Here is a 20,425-nt window from a genome sequence, read left to right as displayed (position 1 = left end):
GGCGCAGGGTGGGCGTTCCGGGGCAGGTGCGCCTCGCAAAAGTGGCTGAGGGAAATCTATAAGATTTCACTCAGTCACTTACAGGCCAATGCTGCGTCAAAACCCTGCGCCTGCTTGAAGCAGGCGTAAGGCTTGAGGCAGCATTGGACAGATAGCGCACCCCCGAGCCTTGCTGGAGCTGCGTCACGCTTGCGACGCAACTCCAGCAATGCACCACCTTTACGGCACAGATGCGTCACGCATCTGTGCCGTTTTTGCACAATGGTGGGCCGCATTGTTAATGCGACGCACCATGGGTGGCAGAGCTGCGGCGCAAAATAACTGGCGCATCCCTGGGGATGCGCCAGTTATCATAAATCTGCCCCTAAGAGTCTTTGGAAGTTCAAAAATTAATAGAGAGGTGAAGTTGGTCTCTCACTTGCTGTGCCAGATGTCATGCAAGGCGGACACACTGTGGGTCAAAGGTTACACAGGAGGATGAGTATGCCATGATAATTCTCACTGAGTAATTGTTATGGATGATTTCAGCTCCAAAGGTGGACGGTGCTATCATTGGCTCTCGGTGTAACTAATATGCTTAACTAGACTTAGTGGGCAGGCATCAAGCAGATACTTAGAGCTCTATAGTTACCTCACACATGTGCGTTCTGGGACCTGTAGTTTTACTTCCCTTCTGCGGCGCTCGGAGTGCCAGAAGGAAACAAGCATTCACAATGCAATAGGTCCCACATTTGCGTGAATTTAGGCGCTCGGAGTGCCAGAAGGAAACAAGCATTCACAATGCAATAGGTCTCCCATTTGCGCGAATTTAAGCTGTTAGCATTGCAAACGACTATGCCTTTTATTTATGTTTAAAAAACCAAAATATAAATAAAAAGGCATTGTCATTTACAATGTCAATAGCTCAAACGTGCTTAAATGCGAGACCTATTGCATTGCAAATGCTTGCTTTACCTGAAGCACCAAGATTGAACATTTAATATTAAATTAATCCCAAAAACCATTCAGTTCTTTTGCTGTTCAAGGACAAATCGAAAAACAAATTATTTATATGAAAATGGGCAGTGGAAGAAGCTGCTAAAGCCTCTCGAGTTCACAGCAGCAGAGCTAGCCTCAACATAAATGAGGGGAAAAAACGGCCCACTTAAGCCTCAGGGACTGGGCCTCTCGCACCAGCCGAATAACTCCCTTCCCAATCCAACCCTGGCACTGTATAATTACTACAAGGCCCAGGAAGGGGCCCCCTCCCCTGGGCCATGAAACAGTAAGGACACACTTCCCACAACACACAGTTTATACACAAAGAAAGGTCAAAAACAAGTTGATATGGCTGCCCCCTTCACCCACCTCCTCTTACCTGTGTCCGCCTTCCCCTGGAAACAAAGGGCCTAGAATGACTGATACTTAACTGAGGCGCTGCCTGCCTCTGACACTGAGCCGAGATAATTGCTGGCCCAGCTGGTGTGCTGTCCCCCATTCAGTTTGTACCTTCCCCCACCCCTGCACCCCCAGGAATGTCACCACGCCAGCAAGTTCATGATGTAATATGATCAGCTGGGCCAGGGGGCCTCGCAAGAATAGGTTGGCTAATGTGAAAGTGTGGCCTTTAACACTGATGGGGGGGGCCCTTAATCTTTGGCAAAGCGTGAGGCCCTGCTTGGCCAAATGTATTTTGTGGCCCCCTATTCGAAACAGCTTTGGATTTAGGATTCGATTCCAGCTTTTTCATGCCCTCTTTGGCTAGTTTATTGACAGTTCTCAAGCACTGTGGCCAAATTCTTAATGTGTTTTCATCTAATATTCAAGTATATTGACTTGTGTTTTTAAGATTGTGACATAGAAGCTGCTCACTTATATTACTGCAAATAATCTCTGTGACACCCTACCATTTCTCATATGTGAGATGTTTTGTTCTAAAAAATAACTTTGTTATGGATGTTGCATAAAACATAAACAATATTTTGCTGGAAAGCGTCTGTAATTGATTATCACACATCACCACATTAAAAATAAATTCGTGATACCATGATGCTTGTACTGATGATCCGTATGATGCAACAATAAAAAGAAATTAAAAAAAAAAAAAAAAAATTGAAGGAAAACGGTGTTTAAAACAATCTGCTTAAGAATGATTCAAGCCTATCAGGACAAGACTCTGCTGATATGAGCTGGCTCTATCAGGGGCCCTCTCGAAGGCGGGGGCCCTGGGCCTCTGATTGAACCCCTCTCAACCCCCTGTCCTTCTCTCCGCAGGCCCGCAGTACCGGCTGGAGAAGCAGGCGCAGCCCAACGTCCCCGTGGACCTGGACGGCACGCTGGAGAGCCAGGGCACGCTGGAGTTCTGCCTGGTCCGCGAGAACAGTACGTTTCTTTTCACTTTTCCTAATGCATTGTTAACGCTTCAGCCGCTTCCATTTTTGGCGCAAATCCCGTCTGGTGAGGCGAGTGCAGCCGGAGCAGCCTCCCCGGCTCTGCTCAGCACCTTCCAGAAGAACTTCCCCGCGAGAAAAGATTTATTTCAGGCCTGTGGTAAACAGTAAAAAAGTATTTCTTATGAAAAGAAAACATGTTTTCTGCAAGGTGCTGACAGGTCCGGTGCAACGCCTCAGCTGTGACCTCGTGTAAAGATGCGGGTGAGACAGGAGTGTTGAGATTCTAAACGTTACTCACTACAGAGGCTGACAGTCTGGCGCAAACGCCTCGGCTGTGACCTCTTGTAAAGATGCGGGTGAGACAGGAGTGTTGAGATTCTGGACGTTACTCACTACAGAGGCTAACAGTGGTGCAACGCCTCGGCTGTGACCTCGTGTAAAGATGCGGGTGAGACAGGAGTGTTGAGATTCTAGATGTTACTCACTACAGAGGCTAACAGTCCGATGCAACGCCTCGGCTGTGACCTCGTGTAAAGAGGAGTGTGACACAGGAGTGTTGAGATTCTGGACGTTACTCACTACAGAGGCTAACAGTGGTGCAACGCCTCGGCTGTGACCTCGTGTAAAGATGCGGGTGAGACAGGAGTGTTGAGATTCTGGGTGTTACTCACTACAGAGGCTAACAGTCCGATGCAACGCCTCGGCTGTGACCTCGTGTAAAGAGGAGTGTGACACAGGAGTGTTAAGATTCTGGGTGTTACTCACTACAGAGGCTGACAGTGGTGCAACGCCTCGGCTGTGACCTCGTGTAAAGATGAGGGTGAGACAGGAGTGTTGAGATTCTGGGTGTTACTCACTACAGAGGCTGACAGTCCGGTGCAACGCCTCGGCTTTGACCTCGTGTAAAGATGAGGGTGAGACAGGAGTGTTGAGATTCTGGACGTTACTCACTACAGAGGCTAACAGTCCGATGCAACGCCTCGGCTGTGACCTCGTGTAAAGATGCGGGTGAGACAGGAGTGTTGAGATTCTAGATGTTACTCACTACAGAGGCTAACAGTCCGATGCAACGCCTCGGCTGTGACCTCGTGTAAAGAGGAGTGTGACACAGGAGTGTCGAGATTCTGGGTGTTACTCACTACAGAGGCTGACAGTGGTGCAACGCCTCGGCTGTGACCTCGTGTAAAGATGAGGGTGAGACAGGAGTGTTGAGATTCTGGGTGTTACTCACTACAGAGGCTAACAGTCCGATGCAACGCCTTGGCTGTGACCTCGTGTAAAGATGAGGGTGAGACTGGAGTGTTGAGACTCTGGGTGTTACTCACTGCAGAGGCTGACAGTCCGATGCAACGCCTCGGCTGTGACCTCGTGTAAAGATGAGTTGACAGAAGAGTGTTGAGATTCTAGATGTTACTCGCTACAGAGTCTAACAGTCCGATGCAACGCCTCGGCTGTGACCTCGTGTAAAGATGAGTGTGACAGAGGAGTGTTGAGATTCTAGATGTTACTCACTACAGAGGCTGACAGTCCGGTGCAATGCCTCGGCTGTGACCTCGTGTAAAGATGAGTGTGAGACAGAGTGTTGAGACTCTGGACGTTACTCACTACAGAGGCTGACAGTCTGGCGCAAAAGCCTCGGCTGTGACCTCATGTAAAGATGCGGGTGAGACAGGAGTGTTGAGATTCTGGATGTTACTCACTACAGAGGCTAACAGTCCGATGCAACGCCTCGGCTGTGACCTCATGTAAAGATGAGTGTGACACAGGAGTGTTGAGACTCTGGACGTTACTCACTACAGAGGCTAACAGTCCGATGCAACGCCTCGGCTGTGACCTCGTGTAAAGATGAGTGTGAGACAGGAGTGTTGAGACTTTGGATGTTACTCACTACAGAGGCTGACAGTGGTGCAACGCCTCGGCTGTGACCTCGTGTAAAGATGCGGGTGAGACAGGAGTGTTGAGATTCTGGACGTTACTCACTACAGAGGCTAACAGTCCGATGCAACGCCTCGGCTGTGACCTCGTGTAAAGATGCGGGTGAGACAGGAGTGTTGAGATTCTAGATGTTACTCACTACAGAGGCTAACAGTCCGATGCAACGCCTCGGCTGTGACCTCGTGTAAAGAGGAGTGTGACACAGGAGTGTTGAGATTCTGGGTGTTACTCACTACAGAGGCTGACAGTGGTGCAACGCCTCGGCTGTGACCTCGTGTAAAGATGAGGGTGAGACAGGAGTGTTGAGATTCTGGGTGTTACTCACTACAGAGGCTAACAGTCCGATGCAACGCCTTGGCTGTGACCTCGTGTAAAGATGAGGGTGAGACTGGAGTGTTGAGACTCTGGGTGTTACTCACTGCAGAGGCTGACAGTCCGATGCAACGCCTCGGCTGTGACCTCGTGTAAAGATGAGTTGACAGAAGAGTGTTGAGATTCTAGATGTTACTCGCTACAGAGGCTAACAGTCCGATGCAACGCCTCGGCTGTGACCTCGTGTAAAGATGAGTGTGATAGAGGAGTGTTGAGATTCTAGATGTTACTCACTACAGAGGCTGACAGTCCGGTGCAATGCCTCGGCTGTGACCTCGTGTAAAGATGAGTGTGACAGAGGAGTGTTGAGATTCTAGATGTTACTCACTACAGAGGCTGACAGTCCGGTGCAATGCCTCGGCTGTGACCTCGTGTAAAGATGAGTGTGAGACAGGAGTGTTGAGACTCTGGACGTTACTCACTACAGAGGCTGACAGTCTGGCGCAAAAGCCTCGGCTGTGACCTCATGTAAAGATGCGGGTGAGACAGGAGTGTTGAGATTCTGGATGTTACTCACTACAGAGGCTAACAGTCCGATGCAACGCCTCGGCTGTGACCTCGTGTAAAGATGAGTATGACACAGGAGTGTTGAGACTCTGGACGTTACTCACTACAGAGGCTGACAGTGGTGCAACGCCTCGGCTGTGACCTCGTGTAAAGATGTGTGAGACAGGAGTGTTGAGACTCTGGACGTTACTCACTACAGAGGCTGACAGTCTGGCGCAAACGCCTTGGCTGTGACCTCGTGTAAAGATGAGTGTGACACAGGAGTGTTGAGATTCTAGTTGTTACTCACTACAGAGGCTAACAGTCCGGTGCAACGCCTCAGCTGCGACCTTGTATGAAGATGAGTGTGACACATGAGTGTTGAGATTCTGGGTGTTACTCACTACAGAGGCTGACAGTCTGGCGCAGCACCTCGGCTGTGAGTTTGTGTAAAGATGAGTGTGAGACAGGAGTGTTGAGACTCTGGATGTTACTCACTACAGAGGCTGACAGTCTGGTGCAGCGCCTCAGCTGTGAGCTCGTGTAAAGATGAGTGTGACACAGGAGTGTTGAGATTCTGGGCGTTACTCACTGCTTTCGGCACCTTCTGGAAACGATTTTAAAATCTTTTTCAATTTCCCTTCAAGAGTAATGGTGAAATATTTACAAAAAAATACACTTTATAGGAATTGGACTAGAGAGAACAAGGATAATAAATCGGCTTTTGGTCAACAGCGTTTCGAGAAAAACAATTTTCCCAGTTCTCAACGTTTTGAGAGAAATGCTTTTTCTAGGAGTGACATTTGTTATAGATGTGGTAATCCTTCACATAACAAGAACAACAAATTTTGTCCTGCCAGGAACTCCACCTGTCGGAATTGCGGAAAATTTCGTCATTTTGCGAAAATTTGTCAAGTTTCAAAACAGGGAAACTCTACCTTCACCAATAAATCTCTGGGACAGAGCAATGTAAATGTGGTAGGAAATGTCACAGAATATTATGAAAGTACAGGAAGAGACTCGGATCCTATCAACAGTATCCAAGACGACCTTGGGGACATGGTTGTGGTGGTACGGGATGATGGTGTCATCACTGGGGATCCTTCAGAGTGTGTTGACCCTTATGAAGATTTCGGTGTTGGTGACAAAGTTATTTCCTTGTTAGTAGATTCAGGCGCTAAAGTAACAATGATCACCCAAGAATTGTTTGATGAAACTTGGCCTGAAAGGAAGCTCCTGCCACCTGATAGAGCTCCCGTTTCTTATGAAGGACGTAGGATAGCTCTTCTTGGGTTTTTTAAAGATATCATTCAGTTCAGGGGTAGGAACATTTTTGGAAAAATATATGTTTCTATAAAGGGGTTAAACATTTTGGGGTGGTTCCACCAGGGGTTGTTTAAGATGATCCTAAGACCCGGTACTAAAGAACAGGTTAGTATCGCAGAATCTTGTGACTATATTGAAAAGTTAGCAGTCGTGGAGTCAAATGACTATATTGAGCAATTAATTTTCAAGTTTCCTGCTGTTTTTGGGAACAGTCTTGGAATGATTAAAGGTTTTAACCACGAGATAAGAGTGAAAGACGGGGCTATCCCTGTTAAACACAAGGTCAGGAGTGTCCCTTTCAGCGTAAGAGATAGTTTGGAAAAGGATTTGAGTGAGTTGTGCAAGAAAGGGGTCATAGAACCTATGGAGTCGTCCTTGTGGTTGTCTCCTCTTGTTGTCGCCAGGAAAAGGAATGGTGATTTGCGCGTCTGTGTGGATTTGTGCAGTCTCAATAAAAACATCTGGATTGATTCACACCCCTTGCCAAAAATTACAGATTTGTTGTCTCTTAATAGAGGTGCAAGGTGGTTCACAAAGTTGGATTTAGCTTCCGCTTACCACCAGGTGGTGTTGAGTCAATCCTCTAGAGATTTGACTGCTTTTGTCTCTCCTTTCGGGAGTTTTCAATACTGCAGGATGCCGTTCGGCCTCGCGTCGGCGGCAGCAGTCTTCCAAAGACTGAGTCAAATATTTAAAGATACCCCTGGAGTAATTGTTTTCCAGGATGATGTTTTGATTTTTGACGAGAACAAAGAGGATCATGATAATTCTTTGAATCAAGTTTTAGAAATCATGCAAGATAAAGGTATTGTTCTTAAAAGTGAGAAATGTGTTTTCCTAAAGGAAAAAATGGACTTTCTTGGACATGTGGTCTCACATGATGGAGTGGAACCACGGCCTGGTTTGGTGAAAGCCATTGTAGATGCTTCTCCCCCTGTCGATAAATCTGGTTTGAAGTCTTTCATTGGGCTCAGTGAATTTTACTCCAGATTTATCAAAGATTATGCATCTAAAGTTCAACCTCTCACAAACATGTTAAAGAAGAATGTGCCATTTATTTGGGATAAGAACTGTCAAGAAATTTTCCAATGAATAAAATTACAGTTAGTGGGTAACAGTGTTCTTAAACCTTTCGATCCAAATAAAGAATGCGTTGTGACTGTGGATGCGAGTGGTTTTGGTCTTGGGGCTGTGCTTACTCAAAGGAATGGCCAAATTGACAATACTACTGCATATGCTTCGACAGTGTTGCGTGGAGCTGAGGTGAATTTCTCTGTCATTGAGAAAGAGCTTTTAGCTTGCTGGTGGGCGGTCAGGAAGTTCAACCCTTTTCTTTGGGGTAGTCATTTCGTGATTCGTACGGACTATAATCCTTTAGTCTCTATTTTGTCTGGGGAGAAGATTAAGGAACATACTCCTAGGATTGCTAGGTTGTCGACGAAGTTACTTCAGTACGATTTTGACATCATTTATTTGCCTGGATCGAAGAATGTTAGGGCAGATTATTTTTCACGTTTTCCCATTGCTGGCAGTGACTCTGATTTTGAAAAGGAAGATGATCTAGAGCACGGGTACTCATAGTACGGCCCGCGGGCCAGGGGCGGCCCGGCAAGCCTTCCCTGGCGGCCCACGGACCTTGCAGACATGTACCCGTGTTTAATTTTTTTTTTTTTTTTACAGTGTCAGCAAAAACCCCTGCGGCAGCGCGACTCAGACTACTGCTCTGTGGGGGGCGATTCCCTTCGTAGTCAGAGTGGGGCTGCAGGGTGGCTAAGAGGTGACAAAGCCTCATTAACATACGAAGTGTCTTTTGAAGACGTGTGAAGTGCTCCGGGGAGGCTGTGTTTGTGGGTGTGCCTGCCCAGAAGCTGTCTCAGCCCGGGCACACACGGGCAAGGTGGAGGGAGGGAGACAGGGAGGGAAGGAGAGTGAGGGAGAGTGATGGCAGGAGAGTGATGGTAGGAGAGTGATGGCAGGAGAGTGATGGCAGGAGAGTGAGGGCGAGGGAGAGTGATGGCAGGAGAGTGATGGCAGGAGAGTGATGGCAGGAGAGTGATGGCAGGAGAGTGAGGGCGAGGGAGAGGTAGAGCGAGGGAAGGAGAGAGTGAGTGAGGACGAGGGAGAGGGAGAGTGAGAGGGAGGGAGAGCAAGGGAAGGAGAGAGTGAGGGAAGGAGAGTGAGGGAGGGAGAGTGAGGGCAGGAGAGTGAGGGCGAGGGAGAGGTAGAGCGAGGGAAGGAGAGAGTGAAGACGAGGGAGAGGGAGGACGAGGGAGAGGGAGAGAGAGCAAGGGAAGGAGAGAGTGAGGGAAGGAGAGAGTGAGGGAAGGAGAGTGAGGGAGGGAGAGGGCAGGAGAATGAGGGAAGGAGAGAGCGAGGGAAGGAGAGAGTGAGGGCGAGGGAGAGGGAGGGCGAGGAGAGGAGAGAGTGAGTGAGGGAAGGAGAGAGGGAGGGAAGGAGAGGGGGAGGGAAGGAGAGAGGGAGCGAAGGAGAGAGGGAGGGAGAGTGAAGGAGGGAGAAGGAAGGAGAGTGAGGGAAGGAGAGAGTGAGGGAAGGAGGGAGTGGGAAGGAGAGTGATAGGGAAGGAGAGCGAGGGAGGGAGAGCGAGGGAGGGAGAGCGAGGGAGAGCGAGGGAGAGGGAGGGAGGGAGAGGGAGTGAAGGAAGGGAGGGAGAGCGAGGGAGGAGAGCGAGGGAGGAGAGTGAGGGAGGAGAGAGTGAGGGATGAGAGAGTGAGGGAAGGAAGGAGAGAGAGAGTGAGGGAAGGAGAGAGGGAGGGCGAGGAGAGAGGGAGGGCGAGGGGAGAGGGAGGGCGAGGGAAGGAGAGAGCGAGGGAAGGAGAGAGCAAATAGGGAGAGAGTGAGGGAGGGAGAGAGTGAGGGAGGGAGAGAGTGAGGGAAGGAGAGAGTGAGGGAAGGAGGGAGAGGGAAGGAGTGAGAGGGAAGGAGAGTAAGGGAGCCCGCCAAGAGTGAGGGAGCCCGCTAAGAGTGAGGGAGCCCGCTAAGAGTGAGGAAACCCGCTAAGAGTGAGGGAGCCCGATAAGAGCGAGGGAACCTGCTAAGAGTGAGGGAGGGAGACAGAGTGAGGGAGGGAGACAGAGTGAGTGAGGGAGGGAGACAGAGTGAGGGAGGGAGACAGAGTGAGGGAGGGAGAGAGAGGGAGACCGAGGGAAAGGGAAGGAGGGAAAGGGAAGGAGGGAGAGGGAAAGAGAGAGGGAGACAGAGGGAAGGAAGGAGAGAGGGAGACAGAGGGAAGGAGGGAGAGGGAAACAGAGTGAGGGAGAGGGAAACTGCGGGAGAGGGAAACAGAGTGAGGGAGAGGGAAACTGAGGGAGAGGGAAACAGAGTGAGAGAGAGGGAAACTGAGGGAGAGGGAAACAGAGTGAGAGAGAGGGAAACTGAGGGAGAGGGAAACAGAGTGAGGGAGAGGAAAACTGAGGGAGAGGGAAACAGAGTGTGAGAGAGGGAAACTGAGGGAGAGGTAAACAGAGTGAGGGAGAGGAAAACTGAGGGAGAGGGAAACAGAGTGAGGGAGAGGAAGACAGAGATGGAGAGGTAGACAGAGATGGAGAGGGAGATATGGAGAGTGAGACATTCAGAGTGAGTGAGACAGAGGGAGAGAGGGAGTGAGCAAGACAGAGGGAGAGAAAGAGTGAGACAGAGGGAGAGAGGGAGTGAGACAGAGGGAGAGAGGGAGCGATACAGTCAGAGTGAGGGAGACAGATGGAGACAGAGAGACAGAGGGAGAGAGAGGGAGGGTGAGAGAGTGAGGGAGAGAAAGAACGAGAGAGAGAGATGTGTGTATGCCGGGTCTGGTGGCTCAGTGGACGAAGGTGTCCGCTGCGGGGACCTGTGATCAACCTCATGGTCACAGTTTTTTTCTTGTTGCTCTAGCCCCGCCCCTTCCCCACTGACCCCGCCTCCACCAGTGCGGCCCTCGGACATAAACCACACTGTAAATTTGGCCCCCTAGAGAAAGTTTGTGAGTACCCATGATCTAGAGGATTGTTTTGTTGCTGCTTTAGATCTTGAGGGAATGTGTGCTGTTAATGAAGTTGAGTGGAAAAGGGAGTTGTTAAAGGATGAGGTACTTGTTCAAGTTGTTAATTACCTGAAATCCGGTTGGCCAAAAGAAAAGAATGTTTCTGGACATTTCCAGACCTTTGTTAAGATTGCTGATGAGCTCACTGTTGAGGATGGTATTCTTTTGCGGTGTGGAAGGCTTATTCCTCCTGAGATTTTGAGGAAACTTCTTGTTGATGGTGCACATGGAGGTCATTTAGGGAAAACTTTCATGAAACGTAGGTTGAGGGATGTGTTTTGGTGGTCGCAAATGGATGTCTGTGTTGATACTTTGGTTGATAATTGTGTTATTTGCAAGTCTTCTGACAAAAGTATCAAGGTAAGGACACCCCCTTTGGAACCTATTCAATTTCCGGAGAGAGCGTGGGAGAGGATTGGTGTTGATTTAGTTGGTCCTTTCAATCTCTTACCTTCTTCTTCTCGTTTTGCTATTGTTGCCATTGATTATTACTCCAAATGGCCTGAGATTCGTTTTATCAGCGAACCTTCCTCTGCTAATATTATTCTTTTTTTGAAAGATATATTCCTGAGAGAGGGTTTTCCTTCGGTTGTCATGACGGACAATGGTGTACAGTTCATTAGTTCTGAGTTTGAATGTTTTCTTAAACAGGGTGGTGTTACTCATAAGAAGAGTTCTTTCTATCACCCCCAGGCTAATGGCCTTGTTGAAAGGATGAATCGCGTGCTTAATAACTGTGTGCAGTGGGCTATTGCTAGCAAGTGTGTGGTTGAGAATGCTGTGCGTTCAATGTTATGGTTTAACCGTACCACTGCGCATTCTTCAACTGGGGTTTCTCCTTTTGAACTTTTAAGGGGTAGAAAACCATCTACGAAAATTTGTCCCGGTTGAATGTTAAAATGGGTGAAGACGAATGTGATGGATGGCATTGATGGTTTTGTGAGGGACAATGTTACTGAAGCTCAAGCTAAGCAAAAAGTTTATTTTGATGAAAGGAAAAAAACTGTCCCACATAATATTTGTGCTGGTGATGTTGTTCGCATCAAGAATCCCGTTCATGTCACCAAGGGTAGGAGCAAATTCTCCGAGCCTTTAGTGGTTGATAAGGTTTGTGGAAATGCAGTGCGGGTAAATAACAAGAATTGGTGGAACATTTGCAAAGTTGTTAAGGTTGGTGGGGACGATGCTGTCTCTAATAACCTTTTGTCAAGTTCTAGTTCTGTTTCAAATAATGGTAATGATAGTAATATCGATGTAACCTTTGTGCCTGAGCTTCGCAGGAGTCTGAGTCTGTAAGATTCCTGCCAGGTTCAGATAACTTTGTGCATTCTGTGTTTTTCCTCTGTAGTGTTCTTGTTCTTTATTTTGCTGCTTTGCTTTTCTTACTTGCCCGTGTTTCCTTTTCTTTTCTATTTTCTATCTATCTTTGTTTTCCATCTTTTGTTTAGTAGAAAAGAGGATAATGTAGTATTCTCTGTGTTGTGCCTTCTAGGCACCTCTAGGTAGAACCCTGCTTTATGATCATTCTATGCTTTCTGGTAGAATGTTGGTTGTTTGGCAGTTTACCACTGTTTCTGCCTGATGTCGCTGTTTCTCTCCTGAGCAGAATAAACTCTTCATTTAAGCTTCTTTCTAAATATTTCTTCAATCAATACTACACAATTTAGTGACGTATGTGAATATCCCACCTCACGTTGAGGCCGGTCCAACTGCGTCACTCACACAAGGCGGTGTTCAGTCGGTAGGACTACCTCTGTCCATCACACATCACACTGTACATAGTAAAGTGAGACCAGTAGCGTCAACAGTGTGCACAAAGCAGACAGACTGATTGCTCCCCGCCCCATTGTGCATCAAACATCTCAACGAATGACGCTATGCTCAGTACAGATGGACCAGCAGGCGCGCGCCAGCACCAATCCGGCTGGAAAAACTATAGTACAGATGCACATCAGAGTCAAACGGCCTCTCCCCACCGTACGTCAGCAATCCATGTATACAGTATGGCCGATCCCCAATACAGGTCCCATACTACACAGTACACCAGACCTGCCACCACTTCCAATGACACCGCGCGCAGTACATGAGGACCATAGGCCACATTCCATTACAGGTCACATTGTACACAGTACAGCAGACCCACCGCCGCTTCCAATGACACTGCGCGCAGTACATGAGGACCATACGCCACATTCCATTACAGGTCCCATTGGACACAGTACACCAGACCCGCCGCCGCTTCCAATGACACTGCGCGCGGTACATGCGGATCATACGCCACATTCCATTACAGGTCCCATTGTACACAGTACAGCAGACCCACCGCCGCTTCCAATGACACTGCACTCAGTACATGCAGACCATACGCCACATTCCATTACAGGTCCCTCTGTACACGGTGCACCAGACCCGCCGCCGCTTCCAATGACACTGCGCGCAGTACACGCGGACCATAGGCCACCTTCCATTACAGGTCCCTCTGTACACAGTACACCAGATCCGCCGCCGCTTCCAATGACACTGCGTGCGGTACATGAGGACCATAGGCCACATTCCATTACAGGTCCCATTGTACACAGTACACCAGACCCGCCGCCGCTTCCAATGACACTGCGCGCGGTACATGAGGACCATACACCACATTCCATTACAGGTCCCTCTGTACACAGTACACCAGACCCGCCGCCGCTTCCAATGACACTGCGCACGGTACATGAGGACCATAGGCCACATTCCATTACAGGTCACATTGTACACAGTACACCAGACCCGCCGCCGCTTCCAATGACACTGCGCGCAGTACATGCAGACCATGGGTCACATTCCATTACAGGTCACATTGTACACAGTACACCAGACCCACCGCCGCTTCCAATGACACTGGGCGCAGTACAAGAGGACCATAGGCCACCTTCCATTACAGGTCACATTGTCCACAGTACACCAGACCCGCCGCCGCTTCCAAAGATACTGCGCGCAGTACATGCGGACCATAGGCCACCTTCCATTACAGGTCCCTCTGTACACAGTACACCAGACCCGCCGCCGCTTCCAATGACACTGCGCGCGGTACATGAGGACCATACACCACATTCCATTACAGGTCCCTCTGTACACAGTACACCAGACCCGCCGCCGCTTCCAATGACACTGCGCGCAGTACATGAGGACAATAGGCCACCTTCCATTACAGGTCACATTGTACACATTACAGCAGACCCGCCGCCGCTTCCAATGACACTGCGCGCAGTACATGAGGACCATAGGCCACCTTCCATTACAGGTCACATTGTACACAGTACAGCAGACCCGCCGCCGCTTCCAATGACACTGCGCGCAGTACATGAGGACCATAGGCCACATTCCATTACAGGTCACATTGTACACAGTACACCAGACCCGCCGCCGCTTCCAGTGACACTGCGCGCAGTACATGAGGACCATAGGCCACATTCCATTACAGGTCACATTGTACACAGTACACCAGACCCACCGCCGCTTCCAATGACACTGGGCGCAGTACAAGAGGACCATAGGCCACCTTCCATTACAGGTCACATTGTACACAGTACACCAGACCCGCCGCCGCTTCCAAAGATACTGCGCGCAGTACATGCGGACCATAGGCCACCTTCCATTACAGGTCACATTGTACACAGTACACCAGACCCGCCGCCGCTTCCAAAGACTCTGCGCGCGGTACATGAGGACGATAGGCCACATTCCATTACAGGTCACATTGTACACAGTACACCAGACCTGCCGCCGCTTCTAAAGACACTGCGCGCGGTACATGAGGACGATAGGCCACATTCCATTACAGGTCACATTGTACACAGTACACCAGATCCGCCGCTTCCAATGACACTGCGCGCAGTACATGCGGACATACACCACATTCCAACACAGGTCCCTCTGTACACAGTACACCAGACCCGCCGCCGCTTCCAATGACACAGCGCGCGGTACATGAGGACCATAGGCCGCATTCCATTACAGGTCCCTCTGTACACAGTACAGCAGACCCACCGCCGCTTCCAGTGACACTGCACTCAGTGCATGCGGACCATACACCACATTCCATTACAGGTCCCATTGTACACAGTACTTCAGACCCAGCACTGCTTCCAATGACACTGCGCGCTGCAGATGCGGACCATACGCCACATTCCATCACAGGTCTCATTGTACACAGTACACCAGACCCGCCGCATCCAGTAACACTGGGCGCAGTACACGAGGACCATAGGTCACATTCCATTACAGGTCCCATTGGACACAGTACACCAGACCCACCGCCACTACCAATTGCACTGCGCGCAGTACATGCGGGCCATATGCCACATTCCATTAAAGGTCCCATTGAACACAGTACACCAGACCCACCGCCGCTTCGAATGACACTGCGTACAGTAAATGCGGACCATACGCCACATTCCATTACAGGTCCCATTAGCCACAGTACACCAGACCCACCGCCGCTTCCAATGACACTGCGCGCAGTACATGCGGGCCATAGGCCACCTTCCATTACAGGTCACATTGTACACAGTACACCAGACCCGCCGCCGCGTTCAATAACTTCCTCCGCACCAGACATCACAATTGCCATTCCTGAAGACTATAAGATCACCCGCAAAGACCGTACCAGCCACACAGGAGGAGGAATCGCTATCGTCCATAAGAAATCTATCCGCATCTCAACCAGCTCTGACGTCAATCTCGCTAACTCCGAACACCTTCACTTCCAGATCCACATCGATCCCAAAACAACACTCAGAGGCACTCTCCTCTACAGACCACCAGGACCCCGCGCAAAATTCAGTGAAGACATCACGGACTTCATCACCCCACACGCGCTCCCCTCCAAAGACTACATCCTTCTGGGAGACCTCAACTTTCACCTTGAAAAGACCAACGACCGCAACACCACCACCCTCTTGGACAACCTCGCCAACCTCGGACTTAAACAACTAGTCACTTCCCCCACCCACATCGCAGGTCACACACTCGACCCCATCTTCACATCCAGCAACCATGTCTCCTTCAGCGACACCACGGATCTCCTCTGGACCGACCACAGCTGCGTTCACTTCATCTACAACAAGCCGAAACCCATCAACCACTCCCAACCTACCCTGCAAAGAAACTGGAACAAAATCACCACGGACCAAATCTCCGCATCGCTCCTTCGAAACTCCCCATCCCCCTCTTCCAACGCCAACGAAGCCGCCGCCAACCTCACCCTATGGTTATCCAACACCGCCGACACCTTAGCTCCACTGAAAAAACGTCAAAGCAAACCTGGCAGCAAGAAAGCCTCATGGTTCAACGATGATCTCAAGAAGTCCAAGAAACTCTGCCGCTCCCTTGAAAAGGCCTGGAAAAAAGACCCAGCCACCAGCACCAAGGACGCCTTCAAAAGCACCACCCGCTCTCACCACCAACTGATCCGAAAAGCCAAGAAAACAGCATTCAAGGATCGACTTGACAACAACGCCCACAACAGCAAGGAACTTTTCAACATCGTCAAGGAATTTTCCAATCCCTCAGCCAACTCCAACGACATCACACCCTCTCAAACCCTCTGCGACTCCCTAGCCTCTTTTTTCCACAACAAGATTGCAGACATCCACAACAGCTTTGACAACCAACCCGGAAACCAGCCCACCCTACCATCTGCTGACCATCTTCCCCCCGTGAACACCCTTAACGCTTGGAACCCAATCTCCACTGAGGACACCATCCGCCTGATGAATTCCATCCACTCAGGATCCCCCACAGGCCCATGCCCTCACCACATCTTCAACAAAGCAGACTCCGTCATCGCACCGCACCTCCGAGACGTCATCAACTGCTCCTTCAACTCCGCCACCTTCCCAGAAGACTGGAAACACGCTGAACTCACCACCCTTCTGAAAAAACCAACAGCGGACCCCACCGAACTCAAAAATTACCGCCCCATCTCGCTTCTTCCATTCCCGGCCAAAGTCATCGAGAAAGCCGTCAACAACCAGCTCGCCGCTTTCCTCGAAGCCAACAAATCCCTCGACCCCTCACAATCTGGCTTCCGAGCAAAACATAGCACTGAGACCGCCCTCATCGCAGCAACAGACGACATTCGAACTCTACTGGACAATGGAGACACAGTCGCCCTCATCCTCCTCGACCTCTCTGCAGCATTCGACACAGTCTGCCACAGCACCCTTCTACAACGCCTCAATAACATCGGAATCCAAGGAAAAGCACTTGAATGGATCACCTCGTTCCTCACCGGAAGAACCCAGAGAGTCCGCCTTCCTCCATTCAAGTCCGAGGCCTCTGAAGTCATCTGCGGCGTACCACAAGGATCCTCACTCAGTCCCATCCTCTTCAACGTATACATGAGCCCCCTCGCGGCCATCGCACGCCAACACAACCTCAACATCATCTCCTACGCGGACGACACTCAACTAATCCTTTCTCTCACCAATGACCCCAGCACCGCCAAAACTAACCTACACGAAGGAATGAAAGAAGTTGCCGAATGGATGAAGCTAAGCCGTCTGAAACTGAACTCAGACAAAACAGAAGTCCTCATCTTAGGTACTTCCCCCTCTGCATGGGACGACTCCTGGTGGCCAGAAGCCCTCGGAAAAGCACCCATCCCGACAGACCACGCACGGAACCTGGGCGTCATCCTGGATTCCTCACTTTCGATGAACAGACAAGTCAGTGCCGTATCCTCTTCCTGCTTCAACATTCTTCGCATGCTCAGAAAAACATTTCGCTGGATCCCCTCCGAAACAAGGAAAACAGTCACCCACGCTCTGGTCACGAGCCGACTGGACTACGGAAACACCCTCTACGCGGGCACTACCGCAAAACTCCAGAAGAAACTCCAACGAATCCAAAACGCATCAGCCAGGCTCATATTAGACATCCCACGCAACGAACACATCTCTGGTCACCTTAAAGACCTCCACTGGCTACCCGTCAATAAGAGGATCACTTTCCGACTGCTTACCCACGCACACAAATCACTCTACGACATCGGACCAGATTGCCTCAACTCTCGACTGTCCTTCTACACCCCCCCCCCCCCCCCCCCAACTACGGTCTTCCAGCCAAGCCCTCGCCACTGTACCTCGCATCAACAAGACCACCATGGGAGGCAGATCCTTTTCATACCTGGCTGCTAAAACATGGAACTCACTCCCCGCTTACCTGCGCCTCACCCAGAACCACCTAGCGTTCAGAAAGCAGCTTAAAACGTGGATATTTGACAAATAATCCTCCTCCCCTTCCTAAGCGCCTTGAAACCCTCTGGGTATGTAGTGCGCTATACAAATTTTATGACTTGACTTGACTTGACTTGACATACGCCACATTCCATTACAGGTCCCATTGTACACAGTACACCAGACCCGCCACCTCTTCCAATGACTCTGCGCGCAGTACATGCGTACCATACACCACATTCCATTACACGTCCCTCTGTACACAGTACAGCAGACCCACCGCCGCTTCCAATGACACTGCGCGCAGTACATGCGGGCCATACGCCACATTCCATTAAAGGTCCCATTGAACACAGTACACCAGACCTGCCACCGCTTCCAATGACACTGCGCTCAGTACATGCGGACCATACGCCTCATTCCATTACAGGTCCCATTGTACACAGTACACCAGACCCGCCGCCGCTTCCAATGACACTGCGCGCAGTACATGAGGACCATACGCCACAATTTATTACAGGTCCCATTGAACACAGTACACCAGACCCACCGCCGCTTCGAATGACACTGCGTGCAGTAAATGCGGACCATACGCCCGATTCCATTACAGGTCCCATTGTACACAGTACACCAGACCCACCGCTGCATCCAATGACACTGTGCGCAGTACATGCGGGGGCCATACGCCACATTCCATTACAGGTCCCATTAGCCACAGTACACCAGACCCACCGCCGCTTCCAATGACACTGCGCGCTGTACATGCGGACCATAGGCCACCTTCCATTACAGGTCACAATATCCCACCTCACGTTGAGGCTTGTCCAACTGCGTCACTCACACTAGGCGGTGTTCAGTCGGTAGGACTACCTCTGTCCATCGCACATCACACTGTACATAGTAAAGTGAGACCAGTAGCGTCAACAGTGTGCACAAAGCAGACAGACTGATTGCTCCCCGCCCCATTGTGCATCAAACATCACAACGAGTGACGCTATGCTCAGTACAGATGGACCAGCAGGCGCGCTCTAGCACCAATCAGGCTGGTAAACTATAGTACAGATGCACAGCAGAGTCAAACGGCCTCTCCCCACCGTACGTCAGCAGTCCATGTATACAGTATGGCCGATCCCCAATACAGGTCCCATACTACACAGTACACCAGACCTGCCACCACTTCCAATGACACTGCGCGCAGTACATGAGGACCATAGGCCACATTCCATTGCAGGTCACATTGTACACAGTACAGCAGACACACCGCCGCTTCCAATGATACTGCGCGCAGTATATGAGGACCATACGCCACATTCCATTACAGGTCCCATTGGACACAGTACACCAGACCCGCCGCCGCTTCCAATGACACTGCGCGCAGTACATGAGGACCATAGGCCGTATTCCATTGCAGGTCACATTGTACACAGTACACCAGACCCACGGCCGCTTCCAATGACACTGGGCGCAGTACATGAGGACCATAGGCCACCTTCCATTACAGATCCCATTGGACACAGTACACCAGACCCGCCGCCGCTTCCAAAGACACTGCGCGCGGTACATGAGGACGATAGGCCACATTCCATTACAGGTCACATTGTACACAGTACACCAGATCCACCGCTTCCAATGACACTGCGCGCATTACATGCGGACCATACACCACTTCCATTACAGCTCCCTCTGTACACAGTACAGCAGACCCACCGCCGCTTCCAAAGACACTGCGCCCAGTACATGCGGACCATACGCCACATTCCATTACAGGTGCCATACTACACAGTACATCAGACCCGCTGCCACTTCCAGTGACACTGCACTCAGTGCAGGCGGTCCATACACCACATTCCATCACAGGTCCCATTGTACACAGTACACCAGACCCGCCACCTCTTTCAATGACTTTGCGCGCAGTACATGCGTACCATACACCACATTCCATTACACGTCCCTCTGTACACAGTACAGCAGACCGACCGCCGCTTCCAATGACACCGCGCGCAGTACACGCGGACCATACGCCACATTCCATTACAGGTCCCTCTGTACACAGTACAGCAGACTCACCGCTGCTTCCAATAACACTGTGCGCAGTACATGCGGCCCATACGCCACAATCCATTACAGGTCACATTATATACAGTGCACCAGACCCGCCGCCGCTTCAAATTGCACTGCGCGCAGTACATGCGAACCATACAACCACATTCCATTAGAGGTCCCCTTGTACACAGTACACCAAACCCACTGCTGCTTCCAATGACACTGCGCGTAGTACATGCGGCCCATACGCCACAATCCATTACAGGTCACATTATATACAGTGCACCAGACCCGCCGCCGCTTCAAATTGCACTGCGAGCAGTACATGCGAAACATACAACCACATTCCATTAGAGGTCCTATTGTACACAGTACACCAGTCACACCGCCGCTTCCAATGACACTGCACGTAGTACATGCGAACCATAGGCCACATTCCAATGGTGATCCCATACTACTCAGTACACCAGATCCGCCGCCGCTTCCAGTGACACTGTTGACCATACGCCACATTCCATGGCAGGTCCCATTGTACACAGTACACCTGACCTGCCGCCGCTTCCAATGACACTGCACTCAGTACATGCGAACCATACGCCACATTCCAATACAGGTCCCATTGAACACAGTACACC

General features: G+C 50.4%; 1 protein-coding gene across 2 annotated transcripts in view; it reads left to right on the top strand.

Moving 5' to 3' along the window:
* The window catches only part of MAPKAP1 (MAPK associated protein 1), a 928,195-nt gene that overhangs the window by 716,173 nt on the left and 191,597 nt on the right, over positions 1 to 20,425 (top strand). For both annotated transcript variants that reach the window (XM_086924702.1, XM_086924701.1), the window contains one exon: positions 2,254 to 2,361. In XM_086924702.1, the coding sequence (XP_086780828.1) occupies positions 2,254 to 2,361 (108 nt within the window). The remainder of the gene's footprint in view (positions 1 to 2,253; positions 2,362 to 20,425) is intronic.

This window comes from Lissotriton vulgaris, chromosome 5 (assembly GCF_964263255.1).
Source record: "Lissotriton vulgaris chromosome 5, aLisVul1.2, whole genome shotgun sequence".
NCBI classification, from domain to species: Eukaryota; Metazoa; Chordata; class Amphibia; order Caudata; family Salamandridae; genus Lissotriton; species Lissotriton vulgaris.
Note: the sequence above shows the minus strand (reverse complement) of the source record. Positions and strands in the feature narration are given on the sequence as shown.